Source organism: Oryctolagus cuniculus, chromosome 9, assembly GCF_051225735.1.
Source record: "Oryctolagus cuniculus isolate XC-2025 breed Fujian yellow rabbit chromosome 9, ASM5122573v1, whole genome shotgun sequence".
NCBI lineage: Eukaryota > Metazoa > Chordata > Mammalia > Lagomorpha > Leporidae > Oryctolagus > Oryctolagus cuniculus.
The window spans coordinates 60,608,324-60,631,234 of NC_142875.1; the positions used below are offsets into that span (position 1 = coordinate 60,608,324).

General features: G+C 41.3%; 1 protein-coding gene across 14 annotated transcripts in view; it reads left to right on the forward strand.

The window, feature by feature from the left end:
- Window positions 1-22,911, forward strand: part of NAA16 (N-alpha-acetyltransferase 16, NatA auxiliary subunit) — an 80,055-nt gene that overhangs the window by 33,055 nt on the left and 24,089 nt on the right. For all 14 annotated transcript variants that reach the window (XR_011378777.2, XR_016213227.1, XR_016213230.1 and 11 more), the window contains 2 exons: window positions 16,784-16,890; window positions 19,735-19,807. Coding sequence is in view for 8 of the 14 variants with exons in the window: in XM_089304106.1 (XP_089160232.1) it covers window positions 16,784-16,890; window positions 19,735-19,807 (180 nt within the window). In the remaining 6 variants the exon portion in view is untranslated. The remainder of the gene's footprint in view (window positions 1-16,783; window positions 16,891-19,734; window positions 19,808-22,911) is intronic.

Consider the following 22,911-nt stretch of genomic DNA (forward strand, 5'->3'; position numbering starts at 1 on the left):
ACCATTCCTTTTGAAGACCTCCTGCTCAGAGTTGACCACTTTGCTTATTTTTAGTTTTTATCACACCATTGCTTTTTACTTACAGGGCTCCAAATTACTTTTACTTTAAAAAACAAACTGGTGTAATACTTTAAATAAATTGGAATACCGCGGTATATATTCTATGATATGCTTTTATTGTATAGTGTATTCATGACCTTAAGCCAAGTTGTTGTATATAGCTGAACTCTGATTTGCTTTTGGGCTGTATTAGACGGAAGAGAATATATTAGTTCTACACATAGTTAACATCTTTGTTGATGATCTTATTTTAAAAAGTATGTTTTTGTTGGGTCTTCTTTAATTTCAGTTTTTAAATGCTACAGATTACGAATTGAGACTTCTTTTGACATTTACTTTGATACAATTCAGACTGCAGAAAGCTAATAAAATCTTTAAAAAAAAATCTGTATTCCAGAGAGTGTAAGTGAGGTTGAATAGATTTTCTAATACTTTTTCATTTATTTATTTTTAAAGATTGATTTATTTGATGGGGCTGGTGCTGTGGTGCCCTAGGTTAATCTTCCATCTGTGGCACCGGCATGCCATATGGGCGCTGCTTCTAGTCCCAGTTGCTCCTCTTCTAGTCCAGCTCTCTGTGGTGCCCTGGGAAAGTAGTAGAAGATGGCCCAAGTGCTTGGGCCTCTGCACCCGCATGGGAGACCAGGAAGAAGCACCTGGCTCCTGGCTTCGGATCAGCGCAGCTCTGGCCGTTGCAGCCATTTGGAGAGTGAACCAATGAAAGGAAGACCTTTCTCTCTGTCTCTCTCTCTCACTGTCTGTAACTCTGTCAAATAAATAAATAAATAAATCTTAAAAAAAAAAAAGCTTTATTTATTTGAAAGAGTTAGAGAGGGAGAGACAGAAAAAGTGAGATCTTCCACCTGCTGGTTCACTCTCCAGATTGCCGCAACAGGCAGAACTGAGCCAGGCCAAAGCTAGGAGCCAGGAGCTTCATCCAGGTCTCCCACGTGGGTTAAGGGGGCCCAAACACTTGGGCCATCTTCTACTGCTTTTCCTAGGCCATTATCAGGGGGTTGGATTGGAAGGTGCCCATACAGGATGCTGGTATCACAGCAGGCTGCTTTACCTCCTATGCCACAACACTGGCCCCTCTAATGCTTGTTCAGATCATTGGGTTATAAGTTTTATTTTTATCATAAGATTTATGATAAGGTTTTTCAAAGAGTTGTTTTTTTTTTTTTTTTTTTTTTTTTTTTTTTTTTTTTTTTGACAGGCAGAGTGGACAGTGTGAGAGAGAGACAGAGAGAAAGGTCTTCCTTTGCCGTTGGTTCACCCTCCAATGGCCGCCGCGGCCGGCGCGCTGTGGCCAGTGCACCGTGCTGATCCGATGGCAGGAGCCAGGAGCCAGGTGCTTTTCCTGGTCTCCCATGGGGTGCAGGGCCCAAGCACCTGGGCCATCCTCCACTGCACTCCCTGGCCACAGCAGAGAGCTGGCCTGGAAGAGGGGCAACCGGGACAGAATCCGGCGCCCCGACCGGGACTAGAACCCGGTGTGCCGGCGCCGCTAGGCGGAGGATTAGCCTAGTGAGCCACGGCACCGGCCTTTTCTTTTTTAAAGAGCTAATTTATTTATTTGAGTTAAAGACAGTGAGAGGGAGAGACAGAGAAAGGTCCTCCATCTGCTGGTTCACTCTCCAAATGGCTACAATGGCTGGAGCTGGGCCAATCCGGAGCCAGGAGGCTTTCCTCGGGTCTCCCATGTAGATGCAGGGGATCAGGTGCTTTGGCTTCCACTGCTTTCCTAGGCCATAGCAGAGAGCTGGATCTGAAGCAGAGCAGCTGGGACCAGAACTGGCACCCATATGGGATGCTGGTGCCACAGGCAGAGGATTAACCTATTGTGCCACAGTACTGGCCCCTCATTCTCTTGAAAAATATATGAAATCTGTCTTAGAGATGTGTTGAATTATATAGTAGCTAGGAATTCATTTTAAGTTTATTTTATGTATTTCAAAGGCGTGTAGACAAATCTTCCATCCATTGGTTCACTCACCAAATACCCATAACAGCCAGGGCTGGGCCAGGCTGAAGCCAAAACCCAGAACCCATTCCAGCTCTCCCATGTGGGTTCAGGGGCCCTAGCACTTGGACTGTCTTTGACTGCCTTCCCAGGCTATAGCAGTGAGCTGGAAGTGGAGCAGCCAGGACTCAAACTGGCATCCATATGTGATGCCAGCACTGTAGGTGATGGCTTTACCCGCTACACCACAGCGCTGGGCCCCAAGCCCAGGTATTCTTAAATGGGGTGTCACCGTCCCAAGTGTCAATCATCTTAACCATTGTGCCAAATGCCCATCCTAGGAATTAACTTGAAAAATTGATTTTCTGCTGATTTCATTTCCACAGGTGATGACTTATATTTTTCTGATTCTTAGACTTCAGAGAGCATATTTCCGTAAAACTTTCTAGGACAATAGATTTGGTAGGCAGGGTAAAAGTGTGCTGGGATATTATTAAAGAAAGTTTAGAAAACTCTAGAAACACAGCTGTCAGGTTTCTGCAGAGCTTTTTGATACACATAAGTATGTCAAAGAGTTCATGGGAAATAGAATTAAATGCTAAGTTTATTTTGGTCCACAAAATTTGAAATCTATGCATACACAATTTTTTCCTAATACTAGTTTTCTATGAATTTTTTTAAAAAGATTTATTTATATATTTGAAAGGCAGAGTGACACAGGGACAGACAGAAATCTTAAATCTGCTGGTTCATTCACCAGATGGCCTCAGTGGCTGGTGCTGAACCAGGCCAAAGAAGCCAGGAGCTTCATCTGGGTTTTCTACAGGGATGGCAGGTGCCCAAGTACTTGGGCCATCTCTTCAGTATACTTTCCTAGGCTATTATATTAACAGCCGGATGGGAAGCCGAGCGGCTGAGACTTGAATTGACACTCCCATGGGATGTCTGCCTCAAATGGCAGCTTAAACACTGCCACAATACCAGTCCCTTCCATGAACTTTTTGAAGCCCTCCTCATGTGTAGTGTGAATTTTCAAGATGGAATATACTGTACAGGGAAGAGCATTTTACTGATAAAAATGTATGGAAGATACTTAGGCTCATTGTGTTCTTTACTCCTTTTCTTTCTCCTTTTAAAAGTAGCTTTTTTGAAATATTCACATGATATGTTATCAGAAAATTCATAGAAATGCTTATTATGAAAACACTGCATAGGTTGCAAAATTTGTACCAAAAATGTGTTTTTTTAAGATTTATTTCTATGTATTTGAAAGGTTGAGTTACAGAAAAAGAGAGGGAGATACAGATCTTTCATCTTGCTGGTTCACTCCGCAGATAGCCACAAGAGATAGTGCTGAGCCAAGTCAAAGCAGGAGCCTGGAACTGCATTCAGGTCTCCCATGGGGTGGCAGGGGCCCAAGTATTTGAGCCATCTTCTGCTACTTTGCCAGGTGCATTAGCAGGAAGCTGGATCCGAAGTGGAGCAGCCTGGAGCAGCCGGAAATCATGTTAGATATGCGCTCATGGGATGCTGGCATCATAGGCAGCATCTTAACCTGCTCTGCCATGGGGCCAGTCCCAATATCAAAGCTTTTAAAAGGTCTTTCCCATTTTTAGATTTAAAAGGCTGTAATAGGGGCCAGCACTGAGGTGTAGGGGGTAAAGCCGCCATCTGCAGTGCCGGCATCCCATATGGGTACTGATTTGAGTCCTAGCTGCTCCACTTCTGATCCAGCTCTCTGGCCTGGGAAAGCAGTAGAAGATGGCTGAAGTCCTTGGGCCTCTGCACCCGCGTGGGAGGCCTGGAAATGCCTTCGGACTCCTGGGTTTGGATCAGCACAGCTCTGGTCGATGTGGCCATCTGGGAAGTGAACCAACAAATGGAAGACCTCTCTCGCACTCTCTCTCTGCTTCTCTGTAACTCTGCCTTTCAAATAAATAAAAGTAAATCTTTTTTAAAAAAAAGCTGTAATACAGAGCAGTAAACATAGTAGAAATCCTGGGGAAATTCTGTATACTATAAAGCATTAAATACTGTGGAAAAAAAAATGCAGTGATTCGAGTTACTTTTCTTTCCTTTTTTTTTTTTTAAAGAAAAAGTTATTTATTTGTTTGAAAGAGTTACACAGAGAGAGGAGAGGCGGAGAGGCAAAGAGAGAGCTTCCATCCTATGGCTCACTCTCCAGTTGGCCGCAATGGCCAGAGCTGCGCTGATCCGAAGCCAGGAGCTTCTTCCGGGTCTCCTACGCGGTGCAGGAGCCCAAGGACTTGGGTCATCTTTTACTGCTTTCCCAGGCCATAGCAGAGAGCTTGATCAGAAGTGGAGCAGCTGGGTCTCAGGGCATTAACCCACTGCGCCACAGCGCCAGCCCTTAAAGCTACTTTTCAAAATAACTAGTTAATTATTCTTCATAGACAAAGGGGTGGAGAGAGGTCAGGAGACAGCATAGAATGCTAATTCAACTTGATCCATTATTTAAATAAATTTCCAGTGAATCAGAAACAGTGTTATCTTGATGTTTATGCTGATCAATTTAGTAATGGATTTTGGGGGGGGGCATCTTTTTAAAAAAAGATTAATTATTTGAAAGGCAGAATTACAGAGGCAGAGAGAGAGAGAAGCAAGAGCAAAAGCAAGAGAGATCGACATCTACCATCTACCATCTGCTGATTCACTCCCCAAATGGCCACAATTGCTGGAGCTGGGCCAATCTGAAGCCAGGAGCCTGGATCTTCTTCCTGGTCTCCCATGTGGCTGCAGGAGCCCAAGAATTTGGACTATCTTCACGTGGACCATCCCACGCCATGACAGAAAGCTAGATGGGAAGTAGAGCAGCCAGGATTCGAAGCAGTGCCCATATGGAATGCTGGCAGTATAGGTGGCTTTACCCACCAGGTATGCCACTGTGCTGGTCCTAGAACACCTAGAGTATACATCTAGAGATTAATTAAGTATATCTATGCAGTGAGATAACCTGTTTTGTGAACTTAATGCTAAATAAACTTGGAATGATTGGTCTTTTTTCCTTTAAATAAAGTCTAGTAGGTGCTAAAGAATTACTATGAAATAACTAGGAGGAAGGGAGCCAGTTTATTTTTTGGAAAGGTTTTTTTTGTATATCTTAAGAAAATTATGAAATGGTTAAATAGGAAGTAATTTTGGGATACGGTGTGTGACTGAACAGTTGAGCAGCTGTGTGCAGGCTTCTTGCTTAGATAGTATCATAGGGTAACAATGGGTCCAAAAGGGGTTATAAGTGAATTCTTTTTACTCTCCTCTGTCCACCAAATTCACTTTCCTTGAGACAGCAGTTATTATCAGTTGATGGTGTATTCTTCCAAAAACATGTTGTGTATATACAAGCAAAAATGTGTGAGAGGTTGATGTACAGCTTCCCTTTTTACTGCCCTCTCACGCACCCCCCCCCTTTTAAATGAAAGTGATAACGTGGATTGTTCTGCATCTGCATTTTCTTTTTACTTACCTCTGTATTTGAAGATGTCCTCTATCAGCACATAAATAGCTTACTCACACACTCATACCTGCACAGTCTCACTAACAGTTTAATGGGAGAAGAGGCTTTCTGTGTTATGGGGAAATGAGAGTTGAGTACATTGTCTATTGTCTCTTTTTCTTAAAGACTTATTTATTTAAAAGGCAGAGTTAGGGAGAGACAGACAGATCTTCCTTGGACTGGTTTACTCCCCAAATGGCCACATGGCTGGGGCTGTACCATTCCAAAGCCAGGAGACAGGAGCTTCCTGTGGGTCTCCCACATGCCCAAGCACTTGGGCCAGCTTCCGCTGCTTTCACATGCACATAAGCAAGGAGCTGGATTGGAAGTGGAACAGCTGGGACTTGAATTGCCGCCCATATGGGATGCTGGCGTCACAGGAAGCTGCTTATATGCCACAGCGTCAGCCTCAGTACGTTATTTTTTAAATCAAATTTGCCAGTGTCATCTGAACAGACCCAAGACAGTTGACCAAGAAGAGGAATTCAGACGTGAATTCTCACAGGAAGATAAAATGCTAGTTTGTTTGGCAAAGCAGGATTTATTTAAGTCCAAAACATCATGCAGCTATAGCCAGGAGGGGGGGCTCCAAAAGGGGCAGACCCAAGAAACTGACTGAAGTAGAGTGTTTTAAGCACAATTTGGGGAAGAATCAATCAAAGGGTATGGACAAAACTCATCAGACGGCCTGTATTGTGATCAAGTCAAGCCTCCTCATGATAAAGCCATCAGAAGGGTGGGATGGGTAACTTCTTTCTTTTCTCATGATAAAACTAGAAATTCATTAGAGTGGGATCAGCACTTTTGTATTGTTAGAAGTAGCTTTTGGGGAGAAACATGCATTTTGTACATTTTTTTTTAAAGATGGACTTATTTATCTGACAGGCTGAGAGAGGGAGAGGCAAAGACAGAAATCTTCCATCCTCTGGTTCACTCCCCAAATGGCCATAGTGACCAGAGCTGGTTCAGGCTAGAGCCAAGAGCTTCTTTCAGGTCTCTCACGTGGGTGCAGGGGCCCCAACGCTTGGGCCATCTTCTGATGCTTTCCCAGGCCTTTAGCAGGGAGCTGGATCAGAAGTGGAGCACCTGGGACACGAACTGTTGACTGGGATGCTGGTGCTGCAGCTATGCTACAGTGCTTGTCTGCATTTTGTACATTCTTAGAAATTTCCCTCTCTTCTCATTCCTGCAGGGACCTCACTTAGTTGCCTATTTCCTCAAATTCCATCCCCCCAGAGGAGTGGACCCTAACTACTGTTAGGGATATGGGGGTAATGACCACTGTGGCTACTTCATGCTGAAAGGGGGCATCATTGAGGGACAGCAGCGAGTTCCAGGGATCCAGCTGGAAGTCTCAATGTCAGAGACTCAGTTTTGGAGCTGTAAATGTGAAAGAATTTTCAGAGGTTTAAACCATTTGGGCAAAGCAAGTTAAATCTGAGCATCTGAAACAAGCTGTGGACCAGTTCAAATCAGATAAAGTTAACTCCATTAAGATTTAATTTTTTAAAAAAAGATTTGTTTTATTTGAAAGGCAAAGTTATAGAGAGAGAAGGAGAGATAGATCTTCCATCTACTGGTTCACTCCCCAAATGGCCACAGTGGCTGGAGCTGGTCCAAACCAAAGCCAGGATCCAGGAACTTCTTCCTGGTCTCTTCTGTGGGTGTAGGGGCCCAAGGATCTGGGCCATCCTCCACTGGTTTCCTGGCACATTAGCAGGGAGCTGGATTGGAAGTGGAGCAGCCAGCAATTGAACTGGCACTCATGTAGGATGCCAGTTCTGCAGGTGGTGCCTTAACCCACTACACCACAGCACTTGCCCCAAGATTTAAATTTTTAAAGCAATTAAATGCAATAAGGGCAACAAAAAACACATGAAACTTGTGATACATTAAACTTTATTACCTAGGCCAGTTATTAAACACAGGAAAACCTTGACTGAAAAGGATAGCAAGTGATTACAGCATATGAACCCATCACTGAGGACAGGTAAATACATCATATGGCAAAGAGGTAGAGAATCTGGTAATCCTGCTCTCTTTTAGAAGACCTAAGTTTGTAAATAATATCCTTCTAATGTCATCAAACCAATCTTACCCAGAATTCAACTTCCAAACCATGGTTGTTCCTTTAGTTTCTATCAAAAAATTCTTAATATCCAAAATTTCACTTAATCTTCTATAACTGAGAATGTACTCTGATACTCATACCTTTCTCCACAACTTTCTTTCCTATGTACTGGTTCCTTCAGTTCTTATACTAAACAATCCTTAACCACCTCTAAATTAAGAAAAATATCTTTTGGGGCCAATGCTGCTGTCTGCAGTGCCGACATCCTATATGGGCACCAGTTCAGTTGCCAGCTGCTCCACTTCCAATCTAGTTCCCTGCTAATGTGCCTGGGTCGCTGAACCCAGGTGGGAGACATGAGAAAAACTCCTGTCTCCTGAAAGCCCTTGTGTTGCGGCCATTTGGGAGGTGAACCAGCAGATGGACGATTCTCTGTGTGTCTCTGTCTCTGCCTAACTGTAATTCTGACTTATGAATGAAATAAATCTTTAAATAATTTTTAAAGGAACATACAGAATTTTAACCCATAGTTACTTTAATAGCAGTTTCTGAGTTTTGAAAACATTAAAGCAGGTTTTGTATCCAGGTGGGAAATAGGTAAATAATTTTTATACAGTTAGAGTTTACCAAAGTATTGCAAAGCCTGGGAGTCTTGGAAAATGTTTAGCCTAGAAGACACTTAAGGATATTACCAACAATGCTTTGTTAAGATATAACATAAATATTTTGAAAATCACATTGCAAATGGCAAAGGATTTAAATTAGTTATGATTACAACAACTAAGTTTGTAGTGTCTTAGAAAGTATAACAAGGTTTTATAGACCTTTATACTTTTTAGGGCAATGGCATTCAGTTGGAGAACTCTCCTTTAACAAGCATATATTGATGATTATGCAACAGAAGAATCTTAAATAGGTGGGCAGAGAAACTTCTATAATTCAGCAAACAAGAAAATGTGAACTCTTTGAATCAGAGCAGCCAGAGTGCCCACAGTTGTCAGTATAGGAGAAAACTTAAGAGGGAGATTGGAAAACATGGCCTTTCAGAGTCTGGTTGGTGTTAAAAACAAAAAAACCCAGTCATATGCTGTTAGAACAGGTTTTTCTGAGTATCTCTTCAAAATGGAGACTAAGGAGGTCGGGAAAATGAGACTCCTGGCATCCTTTAATAGGGAGGGCCAACTGAAACCAGGTGCTGGGCCTTCTTGTATGTGAACAAATGCAACCTTGTCCCCACTTCTCTCCCAGCCCCTTCCTGATGATTGAGGCCAAGAAGAGGAGGTAGTGAACAGCCCCTAGGCAGATCAAGCAGGCCAAAGTCAGGAGGGCCTAGGTAGAGAGTTTGAGAGAGAGGAAGTTGGCCTAAGTCCCCCCCCCCCTTTTTTTTTTTAAGGAATAAAAATTTCAAAAGCTCAACTTTAGGGGCCGGTGCTGTGGCGCAGCAGGTTAACGCCCTGGCCTGAAGCGCTGGCATCCCATATGGGCGCCGGTTCTAGTCCTGGCTACTCCTCTTCTGATCCCGCTCTCTGCTATGGACTGGGGTAGCAGTAGAGGATGGGCCAAGTCCTTGGACCCCTGCACCCGCATGGGAGACTTGGAGGAAGCTTCTGGCTCCTGGCTTTGGATTGGCACCACTCCGGCCATTGCAGCCAACTGGGGATAGAAAACCTCTCTTTCTGCCTCTGCCTCTCTCTAACTCTGCCTTTTAAATAAATAAATAAATCTTAAAAAAAAAAATGAAAGCACAACTTTAGGGATATAGTTATTCTTCCCACCATACCAACCCTCCCACCCACATTGCCATTGCTCTTCCTCCCTCTCCCCTTGCCAGTCTAATCTAATTCTCCATTAAGATTCATTTTCAGTTAACTTTGTACACAGAAGACCAACTCTACATTAAGTAAAAATTTCAACAATTTGCTCACACATAGATACATACAGCTGTTTGAGAAGTAGTTTTATAGTCAACTCTCAATACAACTCATTGAGGACAGAGGTCCTGCATGGGGAGTCAGTGCACGGTGACTCCTGTTGTCAGTTTAACATTCAATACTTACGTATGACATCAGTGATCACCCAAGGCTCTTGACGTGAGCTGCCTAGGCTATGAAAGCCTTTTGAATCCACAAACTCCGTCAGTATTTGGACAAGGCAATAATCAAAGTGCAAGTTCTCTCCTCCCTTGAGAGAAAAGCACATACTTCTTTGATGGCTGCTTATTTCCACTGGCATCTGTCATAGAGATCCTCCATGTAGAACATTTTTTGCTACAGTGTCTTCATGCCTGAAATGCTCCCATGGGCTTTGTCCTATTTGTATGCTCACTTTAACGCTTAATGTGATCACTTTAACAATTAAAATGGCATTTTTTACCACAGTTTAATGGGATTTGGAGTCCCATGACAAGTTTTTAAATCGTACCCTTAGAAGTAAGTCTGTAGGAATATATGCAGAACTATGCAGCTTTACAGTTACAGACTTCCTCATCCCTCTATTCCCACTCCTACTGTTTACCAAGTTTTATTTAAAGTTGACTTTATACATATACGATTAACTGTGTTAAGTAGAGTTCAGCAAATAGTCTGAAGAAAAAAAAAGTTGAAAAAATGAAACTGTTCCTCAGCAGACAAGACAAGGGCAGCTCAAGTCATCCTTTCTTGAAGTGTCAATTGAACTTCTACAGATTTTGTTTTAGGTGCTCTATCAATTATCACAGATCAGGGAGAACATATGGTATTTGTCCCTTTGGGACTGGTTTATTTCAATGAGTATGATGATTTTCAGATTCATCCGTTTTGTTGCAAATGACTGGATTTCATTTTTTTTAACTTCTATGAGGTATTCCATAGTGTACCTATCCCATAATTTCTTTATCCAGTCTTCGGTTGACATTTAGTGTGATTCCATGTCTTAATTATTGTGACTAGAGCTGCAGTAAACATGGGGGTGCAGAGAACTCTTGTTTACTGACTTCATTTCTCTTGGGTGAATTCTCAGGAGTGGGATGGCTGGGTCATATGGTAGGTCTATATTCAGATTTCTAAGGTATCTCCATATTGTCTTCCATAGTGGCTTTTACCAGTTTACATTCCCACCAACAGTGGATTAGTGTGCCTTTTTCCCCACATTCTCGCCAGCATTTGTTGTTGTTTTCTGTATGAAAGCCATTCTAACTGGGTTAAGGTGAAACCTCTTTGTGGTTTTGATTTGCATTTCTCTGATGCCTAGTGATCCTGAGCATTTTTTCATGTCTGTGTGCCATTTGGATTTCCCCTTTTAAAAAACATCTTTTTTAAGTTGCTGGCCCATCTATTAACTAGGTTGTTTGTTTTGTTGTTGAGTTTCTTGATTTCTTTGTATATTCTGGTTATTGATTCTTTATCAGTTGCATAGTTATTAATCCTTCATCAGTTGCAAATATTTTTTCCCATTTTGTTGGTTGCCTCTTCACTTTCCTGAGTGCTTATTTTGACGGACAGAAACTTCTCAATTTGGCGTAATCCCATTCGTTAATTTTGGCTTTGACTCCCTGTGCCTCTGGTGTCTTTTCCAAGAACGCTTTGCCTGTGCTAATGTCTTGCAGAGTTTCCCCAATGTTCTCTAATAATTTGATGGTATCAGGTCATAGATTTAGGTCTTTACTCCATTTTGAGTGTTTTTTGTTTTTTTTTTTTTTTTTGTAAGGTGTAAGGGTCTTGCTTCATACTTCTGCATGTGGAAATCCAGAGTTCCCAGCACCATTGTTGAAGACTGTCCTTGCTCCAGGGATTGCTTTTAGCTACTTGGTCAAGTTTAAGTTGATTGTGTAGATGTTTGGATTGATTTCTGTTCGTTCTCTTTCTTTCTTTCTGTCTTTCTGTCTGTCTTTCTTTCTGTCTTTCTTTCTGTCTTTCTGTCTCTGTCTCTTTCTGTCTGTCTCTTTCTGTCTGTCTCTTTCTGTCTTTCTCTTTCTGTCTGTCTTTCTGTCTTTCTGTCTGTCTTTCTGTCTTTCTTTCGCCAGGCAGAGTGGACAGTGAGAGAGAGAGAGAAAGGTCTTCCTTTGCCATTGGTTCACCCTCCAGTGGCCGCCGCGGCCGGCGCACCGTGCTTATCTGATGGCAGGAGCCAGGTACTTCTCCTGGTCTCCCATGGGGTGCAGGGCCCAAGCACCTGGGCCATCCTCCACTGCCTTCCCCGGCCACAGCAGAGAGCTGGCCTGGAAGAGGGGTAACCGGGACAGAATCCGGCTCCCCGACCGGGACTAGAACCCGGTGTGCCGGCGCCACAAGGCGGAGGATTAGCCTAGTGAGCCGCGGCGCCGGCCTGAGGGTCTTTTCAAGAGTCCTGTGCAAAATGTGCACTGCCCTTGCAGTGAAAGCACTTTGCAGGTCTCTACGGGTCTCACTGGAGCTGAGACATCAGCAGGCACACACTTCTTCTCTTATCCTTTCTTTCTGCTGTTGGGTCCTCTCTTCGGTTGTTATAAAAGACCATAGTAGCCACCTTTAAGTGGTCGTCTAGAGTACTTTGAGGTCCTATTGCAGGTCTGTGGAGCTTTTTCCTAATGCCTTGGGCAGATTGAGTTTGATCTATCAAGGACAGTTTTAGCACAAAGAAAGCCTGTACATAAGGAACCTCATCTCACTTAGGCTAACTTTCTCCCTCCTCTAACTTGTAACTGGTTAGGTGGTGGTACAGAGAAAGATCAGGCATTTTTTTTTAAACTCTGGGGGTTCAAAGGAATTCCAGAATCTAAGGATCCATCCCGAGAGAATGTGTTCTGTATGTGGTTTGTTTCCCATCTGGAATGAGAGGATAAAAACAGAAGCATCCTTCAGTTCTTACGTCTCCTGAGTTTGAGACATTTTTCAAAACACTCACTGCCTGTGCCATCCAGACATGCACTGAAGCCCACAGGGAAGGGCGGAAGGCGCAGCTGGGACTAGCATGTATTACCCATGCTTACTCAGCCTTCCATGCCTGTAACCTCGGATATGTACTTGTCAGAACAGCATTTGCAGGGAGTGATCAGATCCCTGTACTGGTACATGCTAGAACTCTGCCTCTGCCTGGTCAAATGTATACCATCACTTTGCTCCCCTGCATGAAGATAAATAGTTGTTATACACCTCTTAACCTTGAGTCCTAGCTCATGGGCCTGAAATAGACAATGAGCCTCCACAAAAAGAGCCTTAAAGTATTTTGTGCTAGAGTTTGGAGGGAGGGTACAAGCTGTGTAGACCAGTTAGTTTGTTAAATAGGCAGGTGGAGGGATAAAGGAGCATAGTGGGAGAATAAATATTCTCCCCATTGTGCTACCTTGGAGAGATAAGTACTGCATAGGAAGGACCTGACAGAAGGGGACACAAGAGAGACAGAGACCTGAGGAGGAAGGGGATACCTGTGAACACACTGGAGGTCCTGTCTCCACAAGTTCAGGTCATGAGGGGATCTACACCTAAGGTGGAGTCTAGATGGCAAAGCCACCTCTCCGTGAAAGAGATATGTAGACTGTGATGCAGAACTAACCAGATGTCTAAGGAAATACAGGCTAATGGGGCCAGGAATTCGAGTTGGTAGGAATTGTAGATTAGGTGGGGTAAGGAGAGCATCTAGAATGAGGCAAACAGAAAAAGAGATCTTGTTAGGGTTTGGGGTGAAGAAAAAATTGTTGGGACATGGAGCGTGGAGCCCATGGCCTCACTCCAAAGTGCACCCAATCTCGCTGACAAATTGTTCTCCGAGGAGACAACAGAGTGCACTTTTCAGCTCGACACCCTATCAGGCTGTCGGAGTCTGTTGTCTAGTCAAGCTGTCTTTGAGGAACATGTGTGTTATCCTGGCCTGAATTTCACAATCACTCCAGGACCTGCTCCCAGTCTCACACAACAGCCCAGTCCCCGCAAAGAAACTGAGTTGGAGGCCGGCGCTGTGGTGTAGTGGCTAAAGCTGCGACCTGCAGTGCCGGCATCCCATATGGGCGCTAGTTCAAGTCCTGACTGTTCCACTTCCCATCCATCTCTCTGCTATGGCCTGGGAAAGCAGTAGAAGATGACCCAAGGCCTCGGGCCCCTGCACCTGTGTGGGAGACCTGGAAGAAGCTCATGGCTTCGGATTGGCACAGCTAAGGCCGCTGTGGCCAGCTGGGGAGTGAAACAGTGGATGGAAGACCCCTCTCTCTCTCTGCCTCTCCTCTCTCTGTGTAACTCTGACTTTCAAATAAATAAATAAATAAATCTTATTAAAAAAAAAAAAAAGAAGAAACTGAGTTGGATAGGACCAACATTCCCAGAGCTGAGATGAGAAGTATAGAGTCTCTTCTCCAGGGGATTGCTCCAGCCTGGTCAGCAAGCCTAACATCTGAATCTAACTGTGCTAACCACTTTTAACAGAGACCTTTTGAGAGAGTTACTATGGAGGGGAGTGAGACTCTGAAAAACAAGCAAGAGCGAGTTGCTTGCTCTTCCGTCCAGTGAGGCAATCCAATACTGGCTGGAGTCAAATTCTAAATGGATCCGAGTCATGGGGCCTAGCTGTGACCCAGAAAATGATAAAGGAAATGATTTTGGTTCTTGTCTCGCATATAAGAATTTCCATGAGGATAGGCAGTGCAAAGCAAGATTTATTTGTCAGAAACCTGCTGCAGTAGCCAAGATGGGGGCTGCAAAAGAGGTAGACACCAATGTTAGTTTTCTCAGCAGAAGATAGCAAGTTTGGAAAACAGAATCTTAACTGTAGAAGTATAATAGCCACAGATATTAGGACAGATAATAATAGGCAACACTTAGTGATTATTATAATACTGCTCTTTGCCATACACTGTCATCTTGTTTGAGCCATAGAAGAGTGCTCTTGAAGCCAGTAATGTTGTTAGCCTTATTTTATGTCAGAGAAAATGAGGATTTTTAGGGTACAGATTGTTTGTCTAAGGTCCTACAGCAGGGAAGTGGAGCAATATGTATTCTAAACAACAGCATCTTTTACTGTCTACCATAAAATTAACTTTTGCTGTATACAAGGAAGTGCTGGAAGGATTTGAACTCTGAAATCACTTGATTTTTGTTTTTAAATCTATTTGTTTGAAAGTGGAGTTAGAGAAGGAGAGACCGAGAGCTCTTCCATCTGCTGGTTCACTCCCAAATGGCCGCAACAGCCAGGGTGGGCTGGCCCATGCTGAAGCTAGGAACCTAGGGCTCTGTCTGGGTCTCCCACGTGGGTGGCAGGGGCCCAAGCACTCAGGCCATCTTCTGCCGCAGATTACGAGAGAGCTGGATCAGAAATGGAGCAGTCAGGATGCAACTGATGTTCATATGGGATGTTGGCATTGTTTAACCTGCTGTGCCGCAATGCCAGCTCAATGATTCTTTTTTCTTTTAAAGATTTATTTATATGAGAAGCAGAGTTACAGAGGGACAGGGAGAGACAGAAGTCTTCTATCCACTAGTTCATTGTCCAGATGGCCCCAACTGCTGGAGCTCAACCTATCCTAAGCCAGGGCTTTTTCTGGGTCTCATGTGCAGGGGCCCAAGCACTTGGGCCATCTTCTACTGCTTTCCCAGGCCATAGCAGAGAGCTGGATTGGAAGAGGAGCAACCAGGAAGCTAACTAGTGCCCATCAGGGATGCTGGTCCAGTAGGCAGAGGCTTAACCTACTACGCCACAGGACTGGCCCTGTTCTGCCTCTCCTGCCCCATGACTTTTGCTTTTAAGGAAGTAATGATGCATACAAATATTTAACCTAGGCAAAGTTTCATGTTGTCTTGGTAATGTGTAAATTTCAAAAGATCAATATGTTGTATATGATCTAGAGAAAGTTCACAGATGAATTGAAAACAATCTTGGTAGTAAGTTGAGTTAAATTTTTCCTTCAAAATTTTCTTACAGCTGATTGTATTACATGTTCATGTTTTGTTTAAGATGACCAGCCACAACAGTTAAAAAACACTTCGGATTGTTGGGGCTTGTTGTACAGTGTTGTGGTTCCTAAATTCTTTACAATTCATTTTACCAGTCTTTTATTTTAGGCTAAATCATTCATGACATATGTATTTTTCTTTTTTAAAAAATCATTGGGCAAATTCATGTTCTTAAGTATTAACTCTTTTTTTTAAAAGATTTTATTTATTTATATGAGAGGTAGAGTTGTAGACAATGAGAGGGAGTGACAAAAGAAAGGTCTTCCTTCTGTTGGTTCACTCCCCAAAATGGCTTCAATGGCCAGAGCGGCGCCGATCCGAAGCCAGGAGCTTCTTCTGGGTCTTCCACGTGAGTGCAGGGGCCCAAGCACTTGGGCCATCTTCCACTGCTTTCCCAAGCCACAGCAGAGAGCTGGATTGGAAGAGGAGCAGCTGGGACTAGAACTGGCACCTATATGGGATGCTGGCGCCGCAGCAAAGAATTAACGTACTGTGCCACGGCACTGGCCCCAAGTATTAACTCTTAACCATCTTTACATTTAAAGTTAAAAGAAAAAATTTTTTCAATATTTTCTGCTTTCAAACAGTGATGCTAAAATTTTTTGTAAGGATTTAGCAATAAGAGGAAACTGACTGACTTGATGTTGCAAATGGAACATTTTAATTTTAATGTTCACAGGGTTCAATCTAATGTCTGATGTATGTTTTTAGGGCAGAATTTTCTAAAAAAATTGTTTTAGCCACTGCTGTATCACCTAGCTCTGAAACAGTGTCTGGCATGTAATAGGTGCTTCATACGTAATGGTGTAATGAACAAATGAATGCATATTGAAGTAAAACACAAGATGATTTTGGGAAACATTTCTAAATATCCCCTAGTATTTAAGAGGAAATGTTGGCTACTCCTTGAATACAGGGGTGGTTAGAGTAGTCTGCTGCAGAGCATTTTGAGTTGTCTGTAGGGCTTTGAGTTTTAGGCAGTAGGATTGAGTCGGCTAGTCGGGAAGGATACTTGTTATGTCTACTTCCACTCTGCTCAAAATCGCACATTTTATTTACTTCTCTTGAAGATATTTTCAACTTAGATTTAGAGAAAAATAAAATTACCAACTGAGATATTAAGTGTTAGGCTTTTTGGCATTATCAAGAAATAATGCAGACTTTTTAGATTTAAAATTTGGATATGGAGATAATTGTTTCTGTGGTTGTTTTATTTATAATAATATTTTAAGACTTGCTTATGCCAATCAAATATAACCTAAGTACACTTTTGTTTCTAGGTGAAAAATTTAAAGAACTAATGGATAAGTTCCTGAGGGTTAACTTCAGTAAAGGCTGCCCACCCTTGTTTACTACATTGAAATCTTTATATTACAATGCAGAAAAGGTAAAATTTGGTATTTATTTAGTTTGCTATATGAACTTAATTGCTATAGGAAGATCCCCACGCACATAACATGATATGATTTAATCATCTTCTAGTGATGTTATTCACCTTAAATTTTAGTCTGTTAATGTATGTACTGGAAATATATATATATATATATATATATGTTGTAAGTAATGTTAACAGAAATGTCAATCTCTGAAATTTAACGTACTAAGACTATAAAGGTGGTTTATTTTTAATAGTTTTCTGTTCGAATTTTGGATTTGACATATTATCACAGTCTATATTTAGTTGCTCCATCATGATTATTATTTTGTAGTGTAGATATAGATTTTTCAACTTGTTATGCCTGCTTTTAAACTTAGAGCATGGATAATTTATTGCAGCAGTAAACTGCCATTTGATCAACAAAATATAATTTATTAATTTTAACCAGTAGGCTACATTTTATTGATTTTTATAGGCTACATTTTAATAAAAATAGCTATAATCAGTTTTTGAAGAAAATGCTGTCCTATGCTTTTTTTTTTCTTTTTTTGACAGGCAGAGTAGACAGAGACAAAGAGGAAGGTCTTCCTTTTTGCTGTTGGTTCACCCTCCAATGGCCACCGCGGCTGGCGCGCTGCGGCCGGTGCATCGTGCTGATCCGAAGCCAGGAGCCAGGTGCTTTTCCTGGTCTCCCATGAGGTGCAGGGCCCAAGGACTTGGGCCATCCTCCACTGCACTCCCGGGCCACAGCAGAGAGCTGGCCTGGAAGAGGGGCAACCGGGACAGAATCCGGCGTCCCGACCGGGACTAGAACCCGGTGTGCCAGCGCCACAAGGCGGAGGATTAGCCTAGTGAGCCGCGGCACCGGCCTATCACATCTTATTTTAAAGTTCTAAAACTGGATGTCTGTTATTCACCAGTACTTATACACCTTTATTAAAGATTATGTATAATTTCTGTGTATGTCTTATATCTCTTATTTAATACAATTTACTTTAAAAATATTTCTTACAAAAAAAAAATATATTTCTTACCTTGGAGATGCAGGAAAGTTTCACAAACCCTATTTAAAATCTGGACTAGCTGCAGTTTTTGCAACTTCCAGTAGAAGGCAACATAAGTTAATGAACAAATATTTGCCTCTATGCATTGAACAACTTGTGAATTTCTAAGCCTGGAAATAGTTTTTTAGTTAACGTACACTGTGAGATTGGTGGGATGGTCATGGTGGATTTAAAATTCTATTAATCTTTGATGTTGTTGTATAGTAAAAATACTTTTGCATCTTTTTTTTCAATGATTCTCAAACTGTGTTTGTTTTAACCAGAGAGCTTGTTAATAACATGATGATGTACAGAACCAGAGTTTGATTCTAACTGGTCTGGGGTATGGTCCAAAAATCTTTAACAAATTATCAGATAATGTTACTATTAATGATATTAAAGTTCTGAGGATCACACTTTCAGAACCACTCTTTTAAAATTAAAAAAAAAATGTACCCATTTTCTACCAGCGTAAATTCTGTTCATATTTTCATTGAGTTTGTATTCTTTCTACATAAAATGGGGTCTTCAAAAGAGTCTTCAAAAAAATACTATGAAAAAACTGCATGGATTTCAAATTTTGTGTACCAGAATAAACTGTTTTATTTAAAATTTTTATTTTAACTAGAGATTTACACTTGTGAGGCAGCATTTGGCCAAACAGATACGTAGGCCTGAGACTTTTCTTAATATGATCTTTCTTGAGTTGACTGGTATCAATGGGAATGTCAGTGGTTTCATGGGCACTGTGATTTTGAGGGGCGGGGATTAAAGTGAATTCAAAATAAAGCTAGTTGAAGAATATCATATTGCATTAAATGTGTGAAGAAGTTTTTTGTATATGCATACAACTGAATTCTTATGTATGTATAAAATCTGCTAGGACTTTGTGACACTGGGTCTGCTCTTCAGTGTTAGGGAAACTATAAGGAACTTTGGTTATTCATCCATTATCTGTTGCCATAACAAAATATCTAAGGCTCTATAAAGATAAGAGGTTTATTTAGTTCACAGTTTCGGGAGGTGGATCCTCCAGCTGGCATCACAACGTGTGACTAAGAACTACATTTATCCCCTCAGAGGGTGGTGTCCCCATCGCCCTAACTGCATTTCTCTACAACAGTGCCACACTAAGGACTCAGCTTCCAGTATCCGGACCTTTGGGGGCCTCACTCAAGGCATATCGAACCCTGCCAGTTTGTAAAGAAGGCTGGTGATGGAAAAGAAGTAGAATTCTTTTTCTGAAATTAAAAATGGATAGCATTCCACTTTTCACTAAATACTAAGCAGGATTTCAGACCTTACTTTAGCAGGTAGATAATAAGGAGGTTGGGTAGGAGAATCTGTAATTCTAAGTGGAGATACTGCTTTCTGCACTTCATTAAGGTTGCTAGCAATAGTAAGTAAGCAGTCATTTTTCATTTTACTTTTTTGTAATAACATGTTAGGAAATCAATATACAATGAACAGTTTACTGTTTTACAATATTGAAGTAAAGGATTAATTATTGTCAAAAATAGATTTTGTAGTAACTAGTAGAAATTTATCTTTCAAAATTTCAGACTGCTTATTGAGAAATTTAAGAGGTTCTTTTTTACTATTAATAAATAGTGTATTTTCTGTTTTTTTCTCACTTTCTCTATACCAGGAAATGTTCATATTCAAAGGGAGGTGGGAAGCAGACATCCTGGTAGTTTGGTTAATTTATAGCTCTGAAATAAGCTGTAGAGTGCTTCTCATATGTAATTGATAATAAGTGAAAGTACCTTCAATAAAATATTTTGAAGCTTAAAAAATGTTTCTTTAACAGGTTTCTATAATCCAGGAACTTGTTACTAATTATGAAGCTTCTCTTAAAACATGTGAATTTTTTAGCCCTTATGGTAAGTTTAAATTAAATTGGAATTTGATTACTTATTTCTATCAGTTTTAGTTATGTGCAGTAATACTATTTTATGTTTATTGTGTATGTACTACATAAAAGCTACTTATTAAATAGATATTGAATTAGAGAACGAAATGAAAACACTTTCAATCTCATTTAATTTAAATTTTCCATCATCCTGTGGGCGGGAGGGAGTTAAACCTATTTTAACATGAAAAAAACAGCCTTGATTAGGTTATGTGGCTTGCTGAGACCATGCAGTTTCATTTGGAACCTTTTTTTCTACTCTTATTCCTTTCAATCTTGTATAATTCTGTTTTTTTTTTTTTTTTCTGTTTGTAAGGTTTTATGTACATAAGGATGATTTAATTTAGAAAATACTAGAATTTTTGTAGTCATGCAGATGGTAATTTTAGTTTGGGTTCTTCATGTGTCTTTGTGAGGGTTCTAAAGTTTATGGAAAGTGGGATATAATCAGTTCTGTTTTGGTGCAAAAAAATTTAAATCTGCATACAAATCTTCAGATTTAAGGAAAAACTTGCATGGATTTAAAAATTACTACTTTTATGTCACTATGAGTTTATTTTTCCATGAACTTTAAGATTTAGAGAGGGAGAGACACAGAGAGATCGTCTATATGCTGGTTCACTGCCCAGATGGCTGCAGTGGTAGGTTGGACCAGGCAGAAGCCATGAACCAGGAGCTTTGGGCTTCCTGTTGTGTCATGGCAGGTGGCATTCTGATTGTGTTTTTTGATGTTAAGATTGATCACAGTTTGCTGTCAGCCTGATGTGCCCATTAAATGGTGTCTCATGGGCTTTTCGATTCAGGATTTTAGCATTATTTTTGGATCATTGGTTTTTTTTGTTTGTTTGTTTGTTTGTTTGTTTTAAGATTTATTTATTTATTTAAGAGGCAAAGTTACCGAAAGAGTTACAAAAAGGTCTTCTGGGCCGGCACTGCGGCTCAATAGGCTAATCCTCCACCTGCAGCGCCCGCACCCCAGGTTCCAGTCCTGGTCGGGGCACCTGTTCTGTCCCGGTTGCTCCTCTTCCAGTCCAGCTCTCTGCTGTGGCCCGGGAGTACAGTGGAGGATGGCCCAAGTCCTTGGGCCCTGCACCCCATGGGAGACCAGTATAAGCTCCTGGCTTCAGATTGGCGTGGTGCACCGGCCGCAGTGGCCATTAGGGGGTGAACCAACGGTAAAGGAAGACCTTTCTCTCTGTCTCTCTCTCTCTCACTGTCCACTCTGCCTGTCCAAAAAAAAAAAAAAAGGTCTTCTGTTTGCTGCTTCACTTCCCAAAGGCTGCAGTGGTGGAGTTGGGCCGATCAGAAACTAGGAACCGAGAGCTTCTCCCGGGTCCCCCATGTTGGTGTGGGTGTGGGGACCCAAGCATTTAGGCCATCTTCCATTGCTTTCCCAGGCCATTAGCACAGAGCTGGATAGGAAGTGGAGCAGCCGGGACTTGAACCAGTGCCTATGTGGGATGCTAGTGCCACAGGTGGAGGCTTAACCTACTATACCACAGTGCTGGCCCCAGTTCCCTTTACTCTATCATTTCCTCTCTGACTTATTAGCTCTTTTCTAAAGAGTTTTGTTTTACTGAAATACAGTTTATATAAGAGGAACTTGACCCTTTGCCTTTGTTGTTTGTATTTTAATGTGTGCGACAGTGCATTTGTATTATTTTTATATCATTTTATTAGCTATAACAAGAGACCTTTTTGTTTTGATGGTGCATGGATAGATTTATTCCTTCCATTTTCATTTATTTTTTTACATATATTTTGACTAATGTTAATTAATACATATTAATATTAACATAATATAATATAATAATATTATGACTAATATAATTATAATAATATAATTAACTATAATTAATATAATTATATTAAATATAATTACAATATTATATATTATTAAATATATATCATATTAAATATTATAATAAATATAATTAATATATTATAATTAACAATTATATAATATTAATATTAATAAAGTAATATTAATTAATGCATATTTATGGAATAAATATGCCATTTCAATTTATGTATACAGTGTAATGATCAGAGTAATTGGCATATCTGTCACCTCAGACATCATAATTTCTTTTCTAACCTCACTTTACTTTATTATTAAAGATTTATTTGAAAGAGATAGAGATCTCCATCTGCTGGCTCACTCCACAGATGGCTGTAACAACCTGGCCTGAGCCATTTGGGTGGCAGGGGCCCAAGCACTTGGGCCATCTTTTGCTGCCTTCCGGGGCACAGTAGCAGGGAACTAGATTGTAAATGGAGCAGCCAGGACTCACGCCAGTACCCTGATACAAGATGCTGGCATTGCAAGAGGCAGCTTACCCTGCTCTGCCATAATGCCAGCCCTTTCTCACCTCATTTTAGACCTGTATGTCTTCCTTTTTTTCAAAAAATTTTTTTTATTAATTTTTAAGGATTGCTTTATTGAAGGCAGAGAGAGAGAGAGAGAGAGAGAGATCTTCCATCCACTGGTTTGCTCCCCAAATGGTTGCAGTGGTAGAGGTTGGGCAGGGCAGAAGCCAGGAGCCATAAGCTTCTTCTGGCTAAGCCCCAAGCACTTGGGCTGTCTTCGGCTGCTTTCCCAGGTGAATGAGCAGCTGGGACCAGAACCAGTACCCAAATGGGATCTAGGCATTGAAGGCAGCAGCTTAATCTCCTGTGATATAGTACCAGTCCCATTCCCTTCTGAAATCCATTTGGAGAGCCTGTTATTTCTTATCTACCTTTGTGTAGCTTAAGGGGGACAGAATAGAACTCAGCGTATTGACTGCTTTTGTTAGAGGGCTTGGTTTGTATTCTCTCTCAGATTCCTGTCATCTGGCAGGGTTATTTCCATATTTTCAAGGGTGTATCCATTTCTTGAGGATCATATTTTTGAACTTTATGTTTCTTTGATTTAAGTGGTGAGGCCTAGAAAATGCTAAGCCCTGGAAGTCTGGCCGTTGTTTTCCTCTGCTGAAATCTTGCTGTGGTAGTTAAGCAGTCTCCTCTCTGAGTTATTTTCCTTAACTTCTACTGGGCTTGCCTCTTTTTCCTTTCAGTTTGAGAACTCACAGA